The 24,919-nt window shown below is 36.2% G+C and overlaps 1 protein-coding gene across 3 annotated transcripts in view; it reads right to left on the reverse strand.

Moving 5' to 3' along the window:
- The window catches only part of LOC120261638 (exocyst complex component SEC3A-like), a 42,255-nt gene extending 20,697 nt beyond the window's left edge, over window positions 1-21,558 (reverse strand). For 2 of the 3 annotated variants that reach the window (XM_039269597.1, XM_039269599.1), the window contains exons 1-13: window positions 21,264-21,558; window positions 19,502-19,572; window positions 18,894-18,974; window positions 18,668-18,735; window positions 18,418-18,520; window positions 16,642-16,787; window positions 9,824-9,941; window positions 9,329-9,433; window positions 8,911-9,012; window positions 8,644-8,781; window positions 5,708-5,836; window positions 5,536-5,616; window positions 5,363-5,437 (exon numbers count right to left, since the gene is read on the reverse strand). In XM_039269597.1, coding sequence (XP_039125531.1) covers window positions 5,363-5,437; window positions 5,536-5,616; window positions 5,708-5,836; window positions 8,644-8,781; window positions 8,911-9,012; window positions 9,329-9,433; window positions 9,824-9,941; window positions 16,642-16,787; window positions 18,418-18,520; window positions 18,668-18,735; window positions 18,894-18,974; window positions 19,502-19,572; window positions 21,264-21,450 — 1,404 coding nt within the window. In that variant the 5' untranslated portion in view covers window positions 21,451-21,558. The remainder of the gene's footprint in view (window positions 1-5,362; window positions 5,438-5,535; window positions 5,617-5,707; window positions 5,837-8,643; window positions 8,782-8,910; window positions 9,013-9,328; window positions 9,434-9,823; window positions 9,942-16,641; window positions 16,788-18,417; window positions 18,521-18,667; window positions 18,736-18,893; window positions 18,975-19,501; window positions 19,573-21,263) is intronic. The other variant, XM_039269598.1, reaches the window with a different exon arrangement.
- Window positions 21,559-24,919: the final 3,361 nt, after the last annotated feature.

Consider the following 24,919-nt stretch of genomic DNA (forward strand, 5'->3'; position numbering starts at 1 on the left):
TGATATTAACTACTGCAAAGGCAATTTGGGAGATGTGCAGATTGAAATATAGAAATGAAAATAATATCTCCCGTGTTTTTGAGTTATATGAGCAACTGTTTATAGCTCATCACGGCAATCGTACCGCCCCTCAGTTCTTCACTCGCATCCATAGCCTGTTGGATGAGCTAGATATTTACCAGTCATTAGTTCTTGATCTGGCCACCCTTCGTCGTTACCGGAATGAAGTTGCAGTCATCGCATATGTTTTCGGGCTCCCTCTTGAGGTGCAGCCATTAGTTCTATTCTGAGTTCTGAGAGAATGGCTGATCTTGCTGTTGTTTATGCTCGCGTGCTTCGCTTGTCTTCTACATACACGTCTCCATCGCCCATTGTCTCCTCTGATCAGTCCGCTTTCCTAGCATCTCGTGGGCGTGGGGGGTAAAGGCTCCTCTCGTGGTGGTCGAGGAGCTGGCCGTGGTGATTCTCGGGGTAGGTTTGTGTCTTCTATCGATGGACAGGCCACACTGAGGATCATTGTTGGGATAAGCATGGTCGCTCGGCAGTGGCCAATGCTTGTATTGAGGTAATCGATCCGTCACCCACTTCCAGTGCTAAACAGTTTGTCACTATCTCTCCGGTTAACTTTGCACGGTTCCAACAAATACAGGGCATAGTATTTCACGCCATAGTCTCTTCTCCTATTTCCTCAGGTACTGCCTTTCTTACTTCCAAGGACAGTCCCTGGATTATTGACTCTAGTTCCTCCTCTCACATGGCAGGTACAAAACCTTTTCCCCAAAATCTTTTTGTCGGTTTTTCGTTCTGTGGCAATTGCCGATGGACGATCGTGCTTAGTGTCTGAAGAGGGAGTTATGCAGGCTTCCTCTCAGGATAGACTAAATAATGTACTTTTTATACCTGAATTTCCTGTCAACTTGCTATCCGTTTCTACGATCACCAACTATTTAAATTGTAGTGTGGCATTTTTCCCATTTCACTGCATTTTTCAGGATCTGCAGACGGGAAAGAGGATTGGTTTGGGGCGTAATCATGGTGACGGCGTGTATACGTTGGTGCGTGATGATATTCCTCGTGGTTTGTCAGCTTTTGTTTCTAAGTCCGAGTCATAACTCATATGACACTGTAGATTTGGTCACCTTTCTCTTAGTTGTCTTCAGCAAACTTTGCCTTGGATTCTGGTCGAGTCAATTCAATGTGAGTTATGTCAGTTGGGTAAACATCATCGTGCTACCTTTAAACGTTCTACTCTAGTGTCTAGTCGGTCGTTATTTGATTTAGTTCATTGTGATGTTTAGGGACCTTCTAAGGTTGCGTCTATTTCTGGTCCTTGTTACTATGTTGTGTTCGTTGATGATTTTTCCCGAGAGTTATGGGTATATTTGTTAAAAGACTGTTGGTCTATTGTTGATGTCCTTAAAACATTTATTTTGGAAATAAAAAATCAATTTTCCACTGTTCTCAAATGTCTTCGCACCGATAATGCTTTAGAATTTGAATCTTCTACTGAAAATTCTTTGTGTGCGTCCTTTAGGATTATTCATCAAACCACCTGTCCACACACCTCTCAACAAAATGAGGTCGCTGAAAGAAAGCATCGTCACATCTTGGATATTGCGCACACTCTCTTGGTAGAGCGTAACGTTCCTATGTATTTATGGTTTGATGCTATCTTAACTGCAGTCTATCTTATTAATCTTATGCCTTATGCACCTCTAGGGGGAGAGGTTCTTCTGTCATCTTCTAATTGATACTGAGTTGTTTCGTTTTTCCTCTCGTGTTTTCAGTTGTGTTGGTTTTGTTCAGGATTTAACTTCTGGTTTAGACAAGTTGAGCCCGCGTGCGCTTAAATATGTCTTTGTTGGATATTCCCGCACCCAACGTGGATACCGTTTGTTTCACCCGACTAGTCGGAAATATTATGTGTCTATGGATGTCACATTTTTTGAGTCTCAGTCATTTTTTTCTAACTCAGTTCCTCACGATATGTTGACTACGTCATCTGATATTGTTCTCCCCATCCCTTTTTCGGTTCCTCCGCCTCTGCCTGTGCCTATGCCCAGTGTGATGCCTCCTCTAATGGATACAGATGATGGCCGTTTTGGACAGGTTTATCATCGTCGCCAACATGTACCACCGCCATCTCCGCCCCCTCCGGTCCTCTCCTCGAACCATGCAGATCTGTCTCTTGATCTTCCTATTGCCCTTCGCAAAGGTATTCGTTCTTGTACTAAACATCCCATCTCACTTTTTGTTTCTTATGATAATCTTCACCCGTCTTTCCGCACCTTTGCTCTTTCCTTGTCTGCTGAGTCAATTCCCAAGAACTACCAGGATGCATGTTTGCTTCCACAATGGCAGACGACAATGGATGAGGAAATGAAGGCCTTGAGATCTTGTGGTATATAGAAGCTTGTGCCTCGCCCTGCTGATGCCAGCGTCGTCACTTATCGATGGGTCTTCTTTATCAAGCACAAAGCGGATGGTACAGTTGATTACTAAAAAACCCGGTTGGTTGCCCGTGGTTTTACTCAAACTTATGGTGTCAATTATGCTGAGACTTTTTCACCGGTTGCTTGTCCGAATTCCATTAGCATTCTTCTTTTCGGTAGCTATGAATCGATCATAGGAACTCTGTCAACTTCATGTGAAGAATGCCTTTGGCTATGGAGACTTAGTTGAGACAATGTTTATAGAGCAACCTCCGGGGTATGTTGCTCAAGGGAAGAAACTAGTCTGCCAGCTTAAGAAAGCGATCTATGGTCTGAAACAAAGTTCTCGTGCATGGTTTGAAAAGTTTAGTGTAATTACACTTGCAAATGGTTTTCGCAGGTGTAATGTGGATCACTCTGTGTTCTATAAGAACATTTCATCTGGTTGTGTTGTACTTGCGGTATACGTCGATGACATCTTGTTGACGGGTAGCGATCGCCTGGGCATTCAGAGAACTAATGAGCATTTAATGAAACATTTCGTTACACGAGATATGGGACGACCCAGATACTTCCTTGGTATTAAGTTTGCATATGCCAAAGGAAAGATAACGCTCTCACAGCGGAAGTATGTCTTGGACTTAGTTGAGAAGACTGGTTTGTTGGGTTGTTAACCAGAGAACACCTATTGAGCAGTCACCACCCTTCTGGGAGACATCTTCCCCATTTCTCAAAGACCCTGGTCAATACAGATGTCTGATTGGCAAGCTCATTTATCTGACAGTTACTCGTCCTGATATATGTTATACCATTGGGCTCTTGATTCAGTTTATGCATGAGCCACGAGAAGTTCACTGGCAGGGTGCTCTGAGGGTTCTTGCATATGTTAAAAGAGCTCCCGGCAAAGGTCTTCTCTACAAGAATCATGGTCACCTGGATGTTGCAGCCTATTTTGACTCAGGTTATGCTGGCAATAAAGGAGACAAAAAGTCTACATCGGGCTTCTGTATGTATGTCGGTGGAAACTTGATTACTTGACAAAACAAGAAATAGAATGTCATTTCTAGATCAAGTGTAGAAGCAGAGTACAGATCGATGGCACAGACAGCTTGTGAGATGGTTTGGGTGCAGTCTTTTCTATCTGAGTTGGGATTCCGCATCATAATACCTATGCAGATGTTGTGTGATAACCAAGCCGCCATCTTCATTGTAAATAATCCAACATTCCATAAGCGTACCAAGCATGTGGAGGTTGATTGTCACTATATTCGTGATATGGTACTGAACGGAGTCATCTATGCTATATACCCAGTTGTTTGGGCAATTGGCGGATATCTTCACCAAGGGTTTAAATGTTAAAGTCTTTAGTAATCTATGTAACAAACTGGGCATGCTCGATATATATGCTCCGGCTTGAGGGGGACTGTTAGAGTTATGTTATAGTTTATATTGGTTAATGGGCCATATTGGACCCATACCACAAAACCCTAATATTTCTCTATATATACCCTTGAATCCTTTTACTAATGAGATATACAAACTATTTTTCCTATCTTCACAAATTTAAAAGTGTAAAAATGTCCTTTACGGTTATCTTGATAACCTTGATCCCTGAGTTCTCTTTATGAGAGTGTGGATGCCTTTATTTTGTAATTTGAAGTCTACTTGTGAGTTTCTAAATCGATCAATACATATCCAGTCCGCTTCTCATTTGAATTGCTTGGTTTGTTTTGCATATTATTCTTTGCACTAGTTATGGATGGCAAACATAAAATGTTCCATCTAATACAAAGAATTTACTGCCAAGCTTTGTTTTAAGAATGAATTATGACTCTTGACTTAAGTTCTAGAGATGGGCACAATAGCTTCTATAAACTAGAGGGCAGAAGGTATTATTGATCGTCATATATGTATTGGGAGTCACACAAACTAATTTTATGATTTTGCTCTACTCAACATAACATCTAATTAAAGTAATAAAAGTTTCCAAAAAGCATTAAAGCAATAAATTTTTTTATTAAGCATAAATAGTTGTTTTAGAAGGAACTGAAAATGAATTTGGGAACCAAAAAAATTACGTAGTTTGGGGCATTTTTATGGCCTAAACTCTCACTTTGGAAAACTAGAATACCAAATAAGAAATAAAAATAATTTTCTCTAGAAAAATATTTAAAATATTAACAACAACAATAATAATGGTAATAATGAGACTAACAACAACAACAATATTAAACTTCATGGAGAGAAAATAAATTTTTATTTGGTCCAAATAGATAGGTTAGTTTTGGTTCAGTTTTAAATGGAGGTGAGCTTCAGTTATACTCGTGCTGTTTAAAAACCACATAGTTTAATTCATTTGAGTTTTCATGCAAATACAAAACAACCCAAGCCACGAACACCCATAGCCTATCTAATAACCTGAAATCATGTTCCCAAAACTAAATATTTAAGCCCAGACTTTAATTACTTTTCTTATCAAAAAACTTGTGTACTTATTTAGGAAACCAAATATATAACAGCTACAATATATTCTGAACATGGCAGTTGGGTGTTAATTTTTTCTTTAGAAATCCTAAGGTTATAGATTTAGTTCAGCAATTTAACCAAATTCATATTTATTTGAATCGAATTCAACCTAGAAGCCTAAGCCTCCTTGATAACCTGAAATTATGTTGACAAAAACTGAATACTTTAGATTGACATTTCATACTCTTGCCCATTCTTGTTTCATCTAAAGCCTTATCGGAATTCTTCAGGAAGCCAAATGAATAATAAATGCAGCAAATCATGAATAAGACAATAGAATGTAAAATGTTTTCTGAGATCTTCTATCAAAGATTATCATGCATGTACCATAAGCTGATTCAAGAACAAGTCACAAACATTACAAAGTTGTTCAAAATAAAAAATAGAGTATTTCTTCCTCTGACCTCACGTCGGAGTAGCAGATTAAGGGAATGACAATATGCTTTCCTTAAAGGACCCAAGCAACTTTTATCAAGACCCTGAAAATTCGATCTCAGGATAAGAAACAATTGAGATCATATAGAAGAGCAACTATTATGATTATGTGAATCATCTATAACATTGATTTAAACTGAACCTTCAAGTGTTGCAGGAGTCTCGCATAAGATCTGTAATTGTATCTCAGATCTGCATGATCTGGCCTTTTCAATTGTCCACGCTGCATGCATCACTAAATGCCTTTAAGAATTTAAACAGCAGTGAACTACATTATTTCCCTACAACAGTAAGGATAAATAAACTTAAATTACCTGGGAAAAATTGTTCTTGTCACTAAGCATTAAATCCACCAAACTGGCGAAGTAATTTCGTAAGAACTCTGATGCTCGTCTCACGAATGTGCTTTTCAATATTTTTAATTCTGCGCGTTTCTCCTTAACCTGGATAGATTTAGCTCAGACAATGCTCAGCAAGACTAGATTCAATCAACCACATAACTGAGAGTCACCTAGTTGATTTCATCAATTTTGAGAAAAATATAAGCTCATACATAGCAGCAATAACTATAATTATTGTCATCTTTCAAACATTCTCAGGCTAAAAAGAAAAACTCTATCTACAAAGGATTGAAAGGCCATCTGTTCAATTATCCATTTGGGTAGAACATACTAGTCCATTAGCACCTGTAAGCAACTTTTAGAAGAAGGGAAGCTCTAGATATAGATTTGCTCAAATTTACAATAATAATAATATATATATATATTGAGGTACAGTTTACTTTATAAGGATTGGCATGGCAGTATTTTATGCAAAGATTACATAACTGTGATCATAGAGTATTGTAGTTATTAAAAGCATGTACAATGGTTTTGTCATATATTATCATCTTTGATGTACAACTAAATCTATTAAAATGCATGCATTAAACTTTTAATTAAAATTTATGATGTTTCTTCCACCTACAAATTGTCATCATTTAAAATAAAAAAAAATCATTTACAAGCTGCCTCCAGTTATAATGCCAAAGATACTGAAACAGTTAACTGCTCAACAAATACTAAGCAATTTTAGAATCATTATGATGCAACTGCCATAGTCAACTAAATGTGCAAAACCAAGAAATTAGTTGATCTTGCAACAAGGAAAATTTGTACTGAACTGGAACAAAATAAACTGCATGCTAAGGTCTTCTCTGCTTGTCTGCCAGCTGAGTACATTTTCTGAAATCTTGAACAGGGAAGTTTACATTGTAACTTAAAAGGATGAAAGCAAAAAGACGAAAAGGTTTTCACAGTTGAGCTTATGTTGTATGCAATAGTATACCTAAACTAAGCAAGTACAAACCACAGGACAATATAAATACTATCTCATAGATCATCTCTGTTACCCAATATTATAATCTCATGAATGGTCTTTGGCTCAATTTGGACCATTACCAAGAAGTTAAGATGCATTTGTAGTGAGGATGCTAAAGCTCTTGCTAGTGTAGCAGAAAGGGATTGTATTTTTTGTTGTTAGCTGGATTCAATGTGGAATTTGATCCAATAAGGGTGAAAATACTTAGAAAGGGTTAGTTTCCTTCATTAAATGAAGTTTTCTCTCTTATTTGTGCCAAAGAAAATAGAAGATGAGCAATTGTAAAGCCTCAATCTACTGGCAGTTCTACAATAATCTCTGTAAAGACTCTAAATGGCAGGGGCAAGTCTAATCAAGACTATAATGATAAATCAAATGATGGATCATCTAAGAAGCAATCCAACTGAGATAGAATTCGGTGCACTTCTTACAAGAAATCACATCATACAAGGAAAAACTGTTTCAAACTTCATGGTAAGGCTAATGTCCTCAATCGTATTGGTGCCTTTGATGAACAATAAAGGAGTCAAGCTAATCTTTCAAACAAAGAGGAGCCAATCTTTAAAAATCCAGCCTCTGATAAAAAAAGAAATTCGTGATCTAAATAAGGAAGAGATTGAGAAATTTAGAGCTTTACTCAACTCCCTGTCTAATTCTTCCGGTTCATATATATATATATATATATATATATGCTAAATATGGTCATTGTCAAATATCTGAATCCTTAAATGCCTGTCTTGTGAATCATCTTGAGTCTTGGGTTATTAATTCAGGATCCACTGATCATATGACCAATTTTTTGAAAATTTTGGACACCTGTAAGCCAAGTTGAAGAAATAAAATTTTGTTGTAGTTGATGGATTCCCAATGATTGTTGCTGGACAAAGAAAAATAAGATTAAGAATGTCACCTTCCTTTTTTAAAAAAATGCTCTTCCCGTTCCCAAACTATCCACCAATCTCTTTCTGTTCATCAACTTACAGAAAAATTAAATTGAATCCTAATTTTTTTCTACCAGAGATTGCTTGTCCAGGAACTAGGTTCCGGGAAAATGATTGGTTTTGCTAATAAGGAAGCAATGATCTCTAATATCTTGTAAATTTTTGTGACTCTGCTCAGTCAAACTTTTCATGTTCTTGAAAACACTTCCCTACTGTTTTTGCAGCCTCAACCAATAAATCTGAAATTTTCAAATTCTCAATACAATGCTTTCTTTACTTGCAAAGATGTTTCCATTAATTGTTTCTACTGTAAAACTTTATCAGTGTAAAACACCACCATGTATCTTTTCAATTGTGTAATACAAAACCATCTCGGTTAAGTAGCTAAAGATTTCCATGTAATTTCAAATGAGCAGGAAAGGAATCATATTATGATGGCAGTATTAAGTACTTTCCGAAACAAAAAGGACAAGATATAGATTCGTTCATATCTGAATACATATCACATGATCTTGAACAAGCATAGAATCTAGTTGTAACAAGTGTACCCTGGTGGCTTGCATCAAACCTCCAAAACATTTCAAACACTAGACCAATAATAGAAATTGATTTCTTGATATTCTTTATTTGCCCACAGCTCCCATCAAGTAGAAATTTTCTTCATTCACTTGACTTTCATTCAATTCAAAGAGATTTTGCTTTCAATAGTACCTTCTTTACTATCATAAGTTCATAGCACATGCTTAGCTTCTTAAAGCATATGCATCAGGTTATAAGGAATATGAGAGAATCTTTCACTTATTAATACTAATCTATTATTTTTGCACTACTTCCTACAGTTAATCATAATTGCAATCAGAGTATGCTGATTAAAATGTAATAAAACTATTTCTCGTTCTTTTTGCGAAGAAAGTTACTTCATGAACTAAAACATTAAAGAAAAGACTTACAGCTCGCATATTGGTGTATTGCAGAGCCAAATTTTGGCCTTCAAGTACATTTATTGCCCTAGACAACCACTCACATGCTTCGATAATTTTAACCATGTGGGCTTCACCAAATGAACCATCTGTAAGACATTCTGCAATCTGGTATCACATGGTGAAAGTATCATTAAATGATTACGGAGTTTATGAAGAAAAGATTTAAGAAATTAATTCCACTAAAATGCGTAGTAAAGGCAATTTATAAGGAATTAAATATTTTTAATTACACGCCTCATTAGGAATGTGCAAACATTCAAGTAGCCTGTCAAGCTCTTTTGTTAATAATTTGTTATTCGCAGTCTGCAACTCCAAAGTATTGTTACGAGACTCTATCTGCAAAAATATGATAGAAAGGAATGAGCAAATGTGATTAAAATACAGGAGCAGATGTCCAATAATACAATGCTAGCATGTTGACAACGACATTGACAAACTATAATGGTTAGGCCGTAAGATTTTACTAATATCCAGCCTTGATGTCCAATAATTTTTCCCTTTAATATGGCATGTCGATGCCCACCTGAGAGATAATATGTTACAAATGGTTATCATGAACAGGAAGTTTCCTGGGATCAAAATAGTATCGCAAATTCCTTAGAGTAACACTAATTAGGCATGGCATTAGAGGTTGAGAATTTGGTGAAAATACCGATTCAATATCCTCCCTCATATGTCTGAGTTTTACATTGAAAATGCCTAGCCACTCATCAATGTCATCAACACACAATGTTGCATCTTCTAATCCATACAGCACCTGAATGGATTAAATATTGCAATAAGAAAGGCATGATGAAAAATAACATAAAAGTTAAAAAATCATCATAATTATTTCAAGTTTTTTCGGATGAATTAGAAATATAACACAATTATACAATTGTCAAAATGGAAGTAATTTATAAGTTTACTGGAATTGAAAATTGAGGTGAAGAAAAACTATTTGTAGTAATGATGAGAAGAAAAAAAAAATGTAAAAGAAGAAGAAAACAAACTCTTATCATCTCCCTATACTGGATCATCTAAAATAATAGAGCTTAAAGATAGAGAAGCTAGAATTAGAGATAAAATAGATGCTTTATGTCCAGCATATGGGATCATTAGAAGGGAAGCAAAACTCAAAGATAGAGAAGATTTACACAAAGGATACCTCTTCTATAAGGGGTTCACTCTCCAAAAGGGCATGGACATTTGCTGCTTCTAAAGCAAGAAATTCCCTTTTCAACCGTTCTGAGAAGGCTTCTGCTTCGCCAATTCCCATTAAATATCTGCATTAAAACATGTATTATTTATATAAAGTAGTGTTGGAAATATAATACCACATCGGCTGTGTGATAGAAGTGTAATGGGTTTATATATAGGTATAGGGGTTGAGCCACCAAGTCTTAAGACTTTTTGGTGTAAGACCCCTAAGCCCAAATAGAGCCCATATATGGTCCACTAGTACCAAAATATAAAATCTAACATGGTATCCGAGCTTCAGGGAAAAAATGATCATGGTAAAAATGGCAGTTATAGTGGGACCGGGTAAAATAAAAAAATAAAATAAAATAAAATAAAAAAAAAAACCTCTAGGGTTTCAAAAGGAGCACAAGTCAGTTAAAATAGGACCTCCGAGAAACAAGTAGTGTACAAGTCCATGTGTGTAGGACCTCTGAGACACAAGTAGTGTACAAGTCCATGTGTGTAGGATCTCTGAGACACAAAGTAGTGTGCAAGTCCTGGTAAAAAAAAACAGACCTCTGGTGTACAAGTCTGAGCAAGTTCAAACTGAAAAAAAAATGACCCAATTGAACTTGAGGGAGGGTGTTGGAAATATAGTACCACATCAGTTGTGTGATAGAAATGTAATGGGTTTATATATAGGTATAGGGGTTGAGCCACTAAGTCTTGAGACTTTTTGGTGTAAAACCCCTAAGCCTATATAGAGCCCATATAGGGTCCACTAGTACTAAAATATAAAATCTAACAAGCAGCAATAAGAATCAAAGATGAAACAATAAGTTGCCAATGAATTGGTGGCATAAATGTGATTCAAAGCAAATTGTTTGAAGAAACATTTCTAAACCATTACTTTTAAATTTGTTTCCAATTTATAAGGCAATATGTTCCTAAAATATCCTTGGAAAGAACTTATTACCAAACATTAGCTCAGTTTTTGCTACTCAGTTTCTTTTTTCTAGGGCCGGTGGCTTGCTCCTGAATTCATAAGGTTCCAAGAGAAAAAGAAAAAGAATATGGATGAAGAAAGCAGTGGTAAAGGTGGTGGTGGTGATGATGGCAGTGGAAATAGTCAATGTAGTGGGATCTACAGCCAAATAAATAACCAAAAAATCCCAAATTCATCTTTAACTTGCTAAGCCCAAATTTCTTTATGTATATGTTTCAAATAAGCCCTATCAAGTTTCTTTCAAATATCTAAATACCCTGCAGTCATTGTGTAACCATGAAAAAAAATATATATTATAATGTGCACTCAAGCTTTTTGTTTGAGTTATGGAAAAAAAAAGGTATTATGGGCAAGAAGATATACTGGATGAAGATTTCAATATGCCAGATCAAACTTCTTCCTTGGTTAAAAGGGCCCTTTTCATAACATTTCAAGCAAAAATGTCATTGTGCAACTATAAAAAGTATGAGACAATAAGAGCTTTCTTTTGGAGCTATTGAAGGGGAAAGACTTTGTCAAAGTGCCTAAACTAGATGAAGATTTCGATATGACATATAAAAGCTACCTTCTGGGAAAATGGGGGCTCTTGTAGCAACATTATTAGTAAAAAGACCTAAAGCAAGGATCTCCTTATCTCTCACTTAGGAGCAATCTCCCTTTATCTCAATAATGATACACTAGTTTTTTTTTTTGCAGCCTGGAATAGATGACATGCTGAAATATTAAAGTTTATTATAGATCAGTTTGGAGACATTTACGATCTAAAAAATTAATTTAAACTTGAGCACCATTCTTGCATTTAGTAAGAAAAATGAAATTAAACAAGTTACCTCACGGTTATCCCTCATCATTGGATGGTATCTGCAAATGATACTTATACGCAAACAATAGTAGAGGTTATACCAGAGAAAATTTTTCTAGGCAACAAGTTAGAACTCTAAGAACTATAAGATGCGTGTTCAGTAACTCAGATTGCAGTAGATACCACTCAACTTGTTGGATAGAGCTACTATTCAAGTTAGAAATACACACACCATGAACATAGAATTTAAATTCAATAATGGAAGGAATTCTACATAAATGTTATCAAGACAGGTGGGTAGATGGTTTCACTTTGGAAGAAAGATTTTATTGGGGTACATAATCTTTTCCTAGTGTTTCCAGGGCTTCTTCTCAGATTACAGCAACTTCTCAATGACATCTTCCTATTCTCTATAATATTTTGGAGTTCTGAAGACATACTTACCCATTAGATATTGGTGTGTGAATGTCTTCAGCCACTGATTGATTCGGTTGAGGATCTAGATAGGAGAAAATTTATTTTTCTCTTGTGTATGATGGTCATACAACTCCTCCATTATGCACATATTTTAGAAGGAAATTAATACTCACTAGGGAAGCACATGGCAATTGGCCAAGTCAACATATTTCAAGTTCTAAGTGTTCATTTTTGAAGCATATTTAAAGACACTTTCCCACTAAAACAGCCACATGCTCCATTACCCCACTTCTCCACTTCTTAGCACTATTTAGTTATTTTGTTTCTCTAAAGTATAGGAGTTAGTTATTATCTTTCAATTTCAATACTTGTTTCTGACTTTTGTTTTGATATGTAAGAAGTTAATTGCTTTATTATATTGGAGCCTTGTCCTTTCCAAATGGCCTAACTTGAGTGTCTACAATTCTTGCACTCTATTTGCAAATAGAATTCCCCTTTCTCTCAATTGGCCAATGGGGAATTCTATTTGCAGCTGTAGCCTTGTCCTTTTCAAATAGAATTCATGGCTTTTTTCAGGTTTTTCAGGAGCCTATGGGCAAATAGGTAACTATGAAATAGTCCAGGATTGTTTTTATAAGAGTGAGGTGTAAGGCTCTATATAAGCCTAAAAAATTTATCAATGAGTAAAAACAACAATAAAAACAATAACCCCTATACATATATATAAACTCATTACACTTCTATCACACAACCGATGTGGGACTATATTTCCAACACCCTCCTTCAAGTGCAAGAGTACGGCCAAGGGTTTGGCAAAAAGGTCTGCTCGTGTGAAAAATTGGCCTGAACATTGTCTTTTAGGTGTATTCCTTAATTAGCTAAAAGAGGAACTCAAGATTTATGTACGGATTCACAAACCCAGATCCATGTAAAAAGCCATGAGCCTTGCCCTGGAATTCGAGCACAAAGTGTGCTCGAATCGGCATAAAGCATGCCAATGGCCTAATTCGTCAAAGCCCAACCCAACTCTTGATTTCTCATATGAAGTGTCTCCCAATTAGATTGGAAATCAACTTGCATCACAAGCCACGACTTCAACAGCACCATCCTCTCGTCAGCTTCCAACTCATGCATGGGATATTGAGAAGCATAATCACATCTCGAAGGGCCTCTATTTTAGGTGAATGAGAAGTTTGCATTGGGACATTGGTGCAAGACGGCATCACTCACCCTCCTAGAACTTGCTAATGGCGATGAACCTGCAGAAGATGCACCAGTTGACAATGGCGTCGTGGAACTAATTACTACTGATCTAGCTGATCTAGCTGATCTAGCTGAAATCTTCTTCCATACCATTCAAGGTAAGAAATCCGGCTCCTCTATGAAGCTTCAAGGGACTCTCGAAGGACGCTCGGTGTTTGATTTTGATTGATAGTGGATCAACCCATAATCTATTTCTGACAAAATTGTCGATGAAGGAAGACTACATGTTCAGCGTGTTCCCTCATTTGGTGTCCAAATCGGCAATAGAGAGATAATTTGTTGCAACCGCATTTTCTAGAACCTTGTTGTTCAATTGCAACGGCTCACTATCACTCAAGATTATTACCCTTTTTTCTATTGTTGGAGCAGATTTGGTGCTTCGAAATAAGTGGTTTGCTTCCTTAAATACAGTGAAAGCCAATTGGAGCGAGATGTTACTGATTTCCAATATTGACGGGAGGCGATATAAGCTCCAATGGGTGCCACAGAAGTCAGAGGCAAAGATGACCTTTCAATATTTTTCCAAAGAGGCTGAATTTTCAGGCAATCCTCTTTCGGTTGAAATTCAAAAATTGCTTAAGAATTTTGCAAGAATTTTTGAAAGACCGGAAACCCTTCCACCTTATCGCCAACACACTCATTCCATTCTTTTACTTCCCAATTCAAAACCACCAAACATCTATCCTTATTGTTACCCTTACTTCCAAAATCTGAAATCGAGAAGCAAGTGTCAGGATTGCTTAAATTAGGTTTCATTAAGCCAAGCACCAGCCTTTTTGCAAGTCTTGTTCTCCTTGTTTAAAAGAAAGACAACACTAGTCGTATGTGCATCGATTATAGAAGCCTAAATCAAATCACCATCCTAGACAAATATCCAATAATCCCAAACATTGATGAGTTGCTTGACGAATTACACGGTGCTTCTATCTTTTCCAAAATCGATTTACGTTCAGGTTATCACCAAATACGCATGAATCCTGCAGACATCCAGAAAACTGCTTTCCGCACTGACTCAGGTCATTATAAATTCATTGTGATGCCCTTTAGCCTCACCAATGCCCCATCCATCTTCCAATCAGCAATGAATGACTTATTCTGGCCATACTTGCAGAATTTTATCCGCGAATTCTTTCACGGCATCCTAATATACAGTTCATCTTTCAAGCAACATCTAAATCATCTGTTACTTACCCTTAAGCTTCTCCAAGATCATCACTATTATGCCAAGGCATCTAAATGTTTATTTGGGCAAACAATAATCTCATTTTTGGGGAATATGATTTCAGCGAAGGGAGTTGGTGTTAATTGAGACAAGATTCAGACAGTTTTGGGGTGGCCAATACCCACCAATGTGAAGGAGCTATGAGCTTTTTTAGGATTGGCAGGCTATAGCTGCAGGTTTGTGAAGAGTTATGGCATGATAGCCCGACCACTCATCGATCTCATGAAGAAGAATGCTTTTCATTGGTCTCTTATTACAGAGAAGGCTTTCCATGACTTAACCACTGTACTAGTCCTCCAACTACCAAATTTCACTCAGCCGTTTATGGTGGAATGTGATGCTTCCTCTGAAGGAATTGGAGCTATCCTTTTGCAAGCTGAGCATCTAATCACTTATTTTAGCAAATGATTTTCTTTTTCCAACCGATTTAAATCTACTTATGATCGAGAATTACTTGCTCTTGTTTTAACTTTGCAGAAGTGGTAACATTATCTCTTGGGTCGCCATTTCTTGGTCCGAACAGATCATTGTAGCCTCAAATATCTTCTCAGCTAGCAAATTACCCCCAATGAGCAGTAGCGAATTTTTTCCTCGCTATTAAGACGTCCGCAACATGCTGCATTTTTGGCTCTTACTCTTCCCATTCCATTAGATTTTTCCAATTTGAGAGAGACCCTTCAATCAGATCCATTTACTTGTCAAATTATGAAGTCTATCAGACAAAATCCTTCTACCCAAGTAGATTTTCAGATGGTGGATCACAAGCTCTATTTTAAGGAAAGGTTAATTATTCTAGATCAGCTTTCTCTTTGTCAAAAGCTTGTTTCAAAATCTCATGACACACTTATCACAGGTCATGGAGGATATTTAAAGACCTTGAAGTGTCTTTCCTCCAAATTTTTCTAGCCACGAATGAAGCAAGATGTCAAACCTTTGTCCATAATTGCTTAGTTTGTCAACAAGCCAAATACCAAGCTTTAGCACCTGTCAATCTTCTACAACCACTGCCCATGAGGCACTTAACTTTTCTCCGATTGCACGTGAGGCAATTGTTTCCGGCGAGTGTGTTGATATGGCACTGACATAGCACCAGAATTAGCCTTAAAACAGACCATTATGGTCTCATGTGCAACTGGAGAAAAGTTAAGTGGCTTTAGTATTACAAAAAAAAGTTTTGTGCCCACAGTGTTATAAAGTGCAAACATTTGTGGCCATGAGTGAAATGAACCCTTTCTTATTTCAACTTCTGGGTGTTTTTTTCTAAAGCATATTCAAAGATACTTTCCCACTAAAACAACCATATGCTCCATTTCCCCACTTCTCCAGTTCTTAACACTATTTAGTTACTTTGTTTCTCTAAATTATAGGAATTAGTTATTATATTTCTGTGTTGTTTTTTATATGTGAAAAGTTAATTGCTTTATTACATAGGAGCCTCGTCCTCTCCAAATGGACTGACTTGAGTGTTTATGATTCTTGCACTCTATTTGCAAATAGAATTCCCCTTTCTCTCAATTTCAATCTGTAGCTCCTATCATTCAGCTGAGGAAACGTGGTGGTTGAAAGATGTGGAAAGAAGAGGAAATGCATGGTGTGTTTAAGAAATTGCAACAACAAATGTAATGCTTTATCCTTGAAACTCATATTTACATCAAATATTAGTTATCAATGAAAGAGAGAAAAAAATCAGAGTCTTCATCTCGAGAGATCTTCATTAAATTAAAAGGCAGCCCAACTACTATGAGATGGCATAAAAATAATCTCTATGAATGTGAAGTGTTGTTTTAGTTAGAAAGTTTTTTTGTGGTTGGTGTTGAAGAAGGATATGATTGCTAAATGGAAAGTATAGGAATTTATTTAAAATTTGCCCCTGATTTTCCCTAAAAATTGACTCCATCAATCTATAAGGCCTTTTTCCTTTATCCTAATAATAATAATTTGAAGAAAATACTTGAGAAATATGACCTTATATTAGTCCATCAATGAGTACCTCATTCAACTTCGATATTTTAAAATTGAGCGAGGTAAAATTGCCATGCAATTTGCAGTGAAAAATCAAAAAGCACTAAATAAGAGACAGAAACTATGACATACGTGCCAAGAAGAGCCTCCATATCTTCTTCTTCAGCTTGAGAAACTAGATCTTTTTCAACAGTAACTGTAGAGTCACTCTCAGCCATACCAGAATCATCTGGTCCATTTTCCGTTTTCATTTGCTTAGACATTGCTGGTGTGTTTTCCTGAAAAAAGATTTATTAGCAAATGGAAGTTATTAACAGCTACTCACACAACATTGCTTCACATGTTGGTTGTGTTTGTTTGAGTGTGTGTTTGTGTGTAAATGATGTTGGTTGTGTTTGTGTGTGTGTGTGAAATATACACAAAAGGACTGCTTCTAGAGACGGAGATTAATATGTTCAATAAACAGGTTTTAGTATTCAAACAACAAAAATAATAATAATAATAATAATAATAATAATAATAATAATAATAATAATAATAATAAATAAACAAATATCTAATCAAATATTTAGCATTCAGATTGTCAAAGATTTTTGCCAACCTTTGCATTCACTAATATTTATTGGACCAAAATGCTATGCAATCAATATTTCAGACAAGCAGTCTCCCATGATAATTATATCATGAGGAATATAAGTTCTATATTAAAGTTGATCTGGAATGATCCATAATAAATTATGCTTGATATACAACTGAAACCTCAATATAGGCATCAGCACCCATATAGTGATCAAATTAATTAACCTTCTATTAATAAATTTATTGTCCAAATGAAAGAATATAATTATTTTCTTCATGTTCGAATCAATGATCAGGAAGCTTATGAACCCTGATATTTTAAACGAAAGAAGCACCTCTGGGCTGAAACTTTCTATAAAGCTTTGAAAAATACAGCATGGCTTTGTATAAAAGAAATATCTAAAAAAGACTAAGAAATGGTGGACTCTCCAGTTTCTACTTAATATCAAGAAGTCTAACTCAGAAGCTAGATATTGAACTCAAGGATTTCAAGCAAAACAGAGAATAGAATTTGTGTTGACATTGAAGTTGACAGTATGTTTATGGTTGATTATTCTTAAAAATGAAGACGCACTCTTTTTTTCATAACCAAAATAAGAATTGATTGATGTTGTAATGGGTATAACCAGAGCAAGAGCATACAAGGACTTATAAAATAATAGGACCCGAAAAAGTGCAACATTTTTTTGTACTATAATGAACTCAAACTTCTACTGCAAAAATAAGTATCATCTGCCTTTGATTTCACTGAAGAGTAAATATATTAAACTTTTAAAACAGAAGCTAACCAACCTCAGTTTTAATCTACAACTTACAAGTGTTGCTTATGGTAGTAGAGATCCCTCTACGCTTCTGCTAAACCAGTTTCATCACAAACTCTATAGTTCCTGGCCGGCTTACTTTGGACAATGCATAATTAATATGTAGACGGTGGGAATTAATCAATTAATCAATGAATCAATGGATTAAGCAGATTCAACATCGAAACACATTGTTCACAACTTCTTGGTTTCTTCATAAGTTAATAGTTGGTGAATGCAGTATAAATGGTATGAACAAATCGTTCCTTCAGATATCATACCTCATTTAAAATTACAATAAGAAGGATATATGAGAAACAAAGATTCCTTTATTTTTGGATAGACAGAAAAGAGAAAATGCCCATTAAAATTATTTGGCATTGCATGTAAATTGCACATTACGGTTTTAGGAGTAGAAAAATGAATAAAATATTGAAGATCATTTAGTTTGCCATGAAGACAAACCATAAAATGCTTTGAGAAACTCAGAAACTTAATAGTCTTGTTCAAAAAAGTAGCTCAAATGCACCTTTGCCCAAATAGCCATCTCCACAACATCTACACCAACAACCTTGGGGAGACGACCCATGATCTCCTTGAAAAGATTTAAAATGCAAAGTAGAAGCCGATTCCTAAAAGAGAAAAGTAAGAATATCAAGAAAATCACGAAATAATATTACTTGAGATTTTAACTTTATGTGTTTAATTTTGTGGACAAAACTGCAATAGAAAATTTTTAAGGTTTGAGCAAAAACAACTTGTTTACCAAATAAAGTTACCTGTCATCTTTATTGCGCATCGTCCATTGAGGAGGAGCAACACTTTGGCTTCGCAGATTATCAAATCCCTGGGGAATAAGAGCACAAAATAAATGATAGTCATTAGGAAAATTCAAGCAAGACACAGTGGGACTTAGATTTAGGTTGGTCCGATAGGCAAAATGGAACTAAAATAAAATCTTCTTTACAAGAATGAAGGTCACAAAAAGAAGGAAAAAGGGCTTACCAAAGTAAATGTACAACCACTGGGGTCGTTTTGTATGACCTCAACCTTAGAAAGATGCTTCAGCTTATAAAGTTTTGCAGGCTGAAAAAACATCAAAGCTTAGGATAAAACAATAGTAGATATTCACATAATAGTCCTGAATTTGGTTTAACCGAAAGGTACTTCTAGCAGGTTGGAGGAAGCAGTTAGATGTCAAAAGTTCAATCTTAATGAACAAAGAATGTAAGAACAAGTGATTATTCCATTTACATAAATAGGAAGCTCCTCATTAAGTTCAAAGTCTTCATGAGCTTTCATGAGAAATATAAACTCCTAATTATTCAGTTAGATGTGACAAACAAAAAAGAGTTAGCATTGCAAATTTGCCTGGTTTAGAATTAAACTGCAAAGTGGCAGAGTAAAAACATGAGGATTGTTTCTTTTCTCTGTAAATTCTGAGCCATATCCATAAATTTTGCAACAAAACTTTCTCCAGTGACAAAAGAAGAAAACTGAGTGCAAGGTTTCTCACCAAAGAAATTGCCTTTAAAATATAAGGATGTGTTCTACAAGGACAGAAATTTCAGAACTTACATGCAACAAGCCCAAATAAAGCACCATAGTATTACCTCAAGAACTCCTCCTGTAGAGTATTTCAAGACACGAAGAAGAGCTTTAGTCCTCTGTCCTTTGGATTTGGCTGCAATGAGATATCATATTTGCACTAAATCAAGAAAGTGTAAAAATGGAACCAAAACATTCTTTAGTTCAGTTGAACTCAGGGAAAGAACAGAAAATTTTTTTAATAATACTAAAATAATCTAGTTTATAGGCCAGATTATAGGCCAACGACAACTAGATTCAAAAAGCACACTAATTTCACAAGCTTTCCCCTTAAGAAGAGGTCTCCTCCTACAACAAACAACAAATTAATATTCTCCCTATCCTAATCAACCCCATTCCAGACACCTTAAAATTCCCATACAATAACTAACCACACCATAAATTTAACTATCTAATGCATAAGTGGCTAGTACATATCTAATAATAATTATCTAATAGTGCTCATTAAGTCTATCAACCTGTCTTATATTTTTCTTATCATAAACCTCCAATGGCCTTGGGTTGTTTGGCCTATCAAGTTCTCTTTATATAGAATATGCTACTAATTAATAGCTTACCTGAATGTTCTAACACATATCACAACTAACTAGGAGCATGTACAGCCTCATGTGAATGCATTTCTATACAGTTTCTCAATGGAAATAGAACCATGGTGGCCTCAAATATTAGTAGAGCTTAAAGCTCCTCTTTGTGATTAAAAATCAAAAAGCATTCAAACTGTTCAATTAGTACAAACTAACAGAAATTCAATCACCAAAATGCATCAATGGATGATAAAACTTCATTTCAAAAGCAACCCTCAATCACATGAAAGCCTGTTGCAAGCACACAACAAAAGAAAATCATTATATTAAGGCTACAGAAACAATAATAATGCAAAGGAATAGGCATTCTCACGTAAAGTAATCAACTTGTAAATTTGCTAAGATGTTCTTATGCATGAACATACATAGTAGCTCTTGAGTACAGACATTGTAGTTACGCTTTCATTAGCAAAACTTTCAATAAAACAAACAAATACACTTACATCCCCAGGTTATAACAAAATGTCACCTAGACTCCTTACATATCTTAAAATTTAGAGACCCGCATCTGTGGTGGGCCAATATGTCCAGTGTGTCTTGTGTGCTTGGTCACAATATATGTAAATAAATTTGTTACACAATCAAAAAACAGTGCATCCCAAAAAATCATTTTGGTATAACTTCAAGAGGACCAAGTGAAATAACTTAGCTTCAGTGCATGTAGGTGACCTTTTGATATAACCTAGAAGGTGTCAGTACATTTTACCCATCAATAAACAACCCATAAGATTGATTCAAAACAACTAAAATAATCTATATTACAAAAATGAATAAATAAGTTATGTATCAATTAAATCTCAACATCCCCAAGAATTTCTATAATGATACGCCAAGGTAATCTTCTTTTACATAAATGAACAACCAATAACAATAAAAAATCAAAGAACTTTGGCCTATAAAGTCATCCAAGACAGATATATCAATATTAATATCTTAACACTGATTAAAAACCAATTTTTTAATGAATAAACAGAGCAAACAACAATTGCTGGCAATGTTTCCCGAGTTCTACCATCTCCAATAAACCCTAAATTTTACCCGTCTATCAAGATCAATCAAATATCATCAGATGATCTCTACCTTCTCACCACCCCAGCTATTAGTTATTAGTTACTACGATTAATCAACCAAACAAAAACAATTATCATCAAAAACAAAAGAGAAAGTATGCAAAAGAGAATACTAGTGATTGCGAGGACACGGGGCTTGGCCATTTGGCGGCCGAGCTTAGCGGATTTGCCCCAAACGCCGCGGCTCTTAGCGACACGGATGGATAGCACGACCTTGTGCTTGCCACCGGCGCTGCTACCGTCTACGGCGGCCTGGCACGCCCGCCGGAGCTCCATATCGTCGGCGCTGGACCTCGCCATTGCTCACTCCCTCTTCCGGAATTCCCGACGAATGCTTCGAAGCAATGGAGAGGGGCCTCGAAGGAAATGCGCGGATATCGGTTTTGTGGGTACGAATCTTGAAGTGATCGTGTGGTCTCGATTTGGAGATCAACTATAAATGTGAACGTTTCGTGGTGATTTATATGATTAAAGACTCTGTTCGTTGGACCGGGCACACTGGGATCCGTTGTTTGATCCGTGGGTATTATGGCGCCACGTGTACTTTTTGGGAGAACAGAGAAGAGGTTGAGTTTTAAATAAAATAAAGACGTTGGATTTTTGGAGATTTGAAAAAATAAAATAAAATAACATGATGATCTTGATTGATAAATTTTCTTTTTTTTTTCTATAAAGCCACATTTACTTTTTTTATTTTTTTTTCAAAGATAGAGCTACTTAGCAACTATTTATTGAAAAAGGAAGGAGAGAGAACATAAAAAAATTCTTAGAAGAAAAAAAAAAAAATAAAATAAGCAAAGGAAAGGATTAAAAACTTCAACAAACAACAATCAAATAGTGCAATCATTCTTAGAAAGGTTTAAACCCATGTTTGATCCCTGTAAGTAGGTTCAGGTGTTCATTTAATCCCTTTATTCCAATTTTGCCACTGGGCGTACCTCCAAATTGAGAAATCTTGGTCCTCACCCTAATCGTTAGTTTGTCCGTTAATCATGGCTGACGTGGCTTATTTTATTAACTAACTATAATTAAAAAATTAAAAATGATATGTACCTTCTCCTCCATCCCTCTCCTCTCCCCCACCATTCTCTTCCACATCGACGTCGGCTCCTTCATCCAGTGGTCTGGTGGCTCCTAACGGTGAGCATCATCATCACCACCGTGAACACCTTCACAGACATCAACTCCTTGCTCTTCTTTGAGGCGGTGAGTGAGGAAGAGCTTGCTAGAGAAGGAGCACCAGAGTTGGTAGATGATGGCGCGGAGAGTGAGGACGTGGAGTGGCCATGAGTGAGCTTGGAAGTGGTGTGTGCATGCCCATGCATGCATGGCTTTGATAATAAGTGGTGCGTACAGTGGGTACTGTGAAAAGAGAAAACAAAATTAGAGAGAGAGAGAGAGCTAGACTTTATCTTCAGAAATGGAAAGCTAAACTATGCATACATGAAGCTATATATATATATATATATATATATATATGTATATGTACATGTTTCATATTTAGAAATGCAGAAACGGAGATGCAGGGCACGCAGACATGAAGCAAGTGTAGATAGAGAGGAAACAGAGCAGAGATTCAGTTTCAGACATAATGAAAGGAAGACAACTAGACAAGTATGCATACATGTGTATATTCAATATATAAATGAGAGAGCAAAAAGCTTCATTTTCGGACATGTAGAAACAGATCGAGACAAGAATATATATATAGATATATTTGTATATATGAAACAAGAGTAGAGAGAGAGAGAGAGAGAGAGAGAGAGAAGAGAGAGCAAACTTGGCATCATCATCGCGGTGATGATGCTCACCGCTTGGAGCCACCAAACCACTGGATGAAGGAGCCAGCGTTGATGTAGAGGAGAATGGTGGGGAAGAGGAGAGGGGGTGGAGGAGATGATACATATCACTTTTAGTTTTTTTTATTATAATTAATTAATAAAATAAGCCACGTCAGCCATGGTTGACGGACAAACTACCAATTTTTAGGGTGGGGACCAAGATTTCTCAATTTGTATAATAAAGGTACTCCTAGTGGCAAAATTGGAATAGAGACACCAAATGGGCACTCGAACTTACTTACAAGGACCAAATAGGGGTTTAAACCTTCTTAAAAATGGCCATCATTAACCATTTCGAAAGGTCAAGACCCTGATAGTATACCCTTAGACAATGGGTGTTTCTTCCTTTCAAAGCTAGACAGGATGCCAGAGTGTTCCAAGCACTGGGAATAACAATAACGATTTCATTGTTAACATCAAAGGAGGTTTTCAAAAAGTTAAGATGTTGCGTGAATCTCCTGTTGATGTCATTACTGCCTTGAGAAAAGACTTGTTGTGGATGTCTAGAATCAATGAAAATCGAGCAAAGTTTAGGCCTCAATAATCTGCAACTTTAACAGCAATTTCCACAGCTCCCAGTTCAGCTTCAAAGGTAGATGTAACTTCAACTCTAGAGGAGCCTGTGATGCAGATTTTCTTGTTAGCATTAACTAGTACAAAGCTAGCTTCTTCAATGGTATTATTATTGACCCAAGAGCCATATGAGAAAAGAAAGTAATCCTGGGAGGTAGGATAAAAATGATTAAGTATTTCCCTTTGAAAATTCTCTGATTTTTTAAATTCCTCCACTTGATCAATAGCTTGCATGGCAATTTGCTGAGGATTCCAAGAAGTGCTCTTGAAAATGAAATTGCATCTTGATTTCCATATTAGTTAAAATGCATCAAAGATTAAAGAAGCAGCCCAGGAGGTAGTATTTGTAGAAGTGTTCTCCAACCAACAACATGTGGAAATGTTATCAAAAAAGAATCTGTTGATATGCCTTGAATTTGAAGTTGATTGTGATTGTAACCCTATCCAAATTATGACTCGGCCCTAATTTAGGTAGTTAACCCTAAATTAGAGATTTCAATGAAAATCTGTGGTGGGCTTTTGGCTTGGCCTGCCCAACAGACTGATCCATTGTGGGTTATATTATTTTATTTTAATTTGGATATATATAGGGTTTTATCTGTATCATCTAGTTGAGTTTTTTCCTCAAAAGAGAAGAATAAGAAATCTCTATCTCCCTGCCTGTGGACGTAGGTCATATAGACCGAACCACGTAAATCTCTGTGTGCTACTATTTTTTTGTTTTTCTTCATATTATTGCTGTGTTTGGCATAACAAGTGGCATCAGAGCAAGGTCCTTTGAAATCAACTTCGAATTTAGGGTTTCTGGGTTTGCTAAAAGGATGGCCTCTCATAAATTCGAAATTGAGAAGTTCAATGAATTAAATGATTTCACTCTATGGAAGATCAAGATGAAGGCGATTATGGTTCAACAAGGATGTGCGACAGCATTGGAAGGAGAAGGAAAATTACCAGCGAAGATGAAGGTGGAGGAGAAGGCAGAGATTTTGGCAAAGGCTCATAGCGCTATTCTTTGGAGTTTAACTGATGAAGTCTTGTGAGAGGTTATTGATGAAACGACTGCGGCAATATTATGGAAGAAGTTGGAAAGAAAGTTTCAGAAGAAATCCCTAACCAACCGGTTATATCAAAAGCAGCATTTGTATACCTTACGAATGACAGAGAATATGCAGGTGAAAGATCATCTTGACAATTTTAACCGGATTATTCTAGATCTACAAGGTGTTGGTGTTAAAATTGATGATGAGGATCAAGCTATCATCCTCTTATGTTCCTTGCCAAATTCATATGAGAATTTTGTTGACACTATGTTATATGGTAGAGACAGTATTTCTGTTAGCGATGTAAAGGATGCT

This window comes from Dioscorea cayenensis, chromosome 5 (genome assembly GCF_009730915.1).
Source record: "Dioscorea cayenensis subsp. rotundata cultivar TDr96_F1 chromosome 5, TDr96_F1_v2_PseudoChromosome.rev07_lg8_w22 25.fasta, whole genome shotgun sequence".
NCBI classification, from domain to species: domain Eukaryota; kingdom Viridiplantae; phylum Streptophyta; class Magnoliopsida; order Dioscoreales; family Dioscoreaceae; genus Dioscorea; species Dioscorea cayenensis.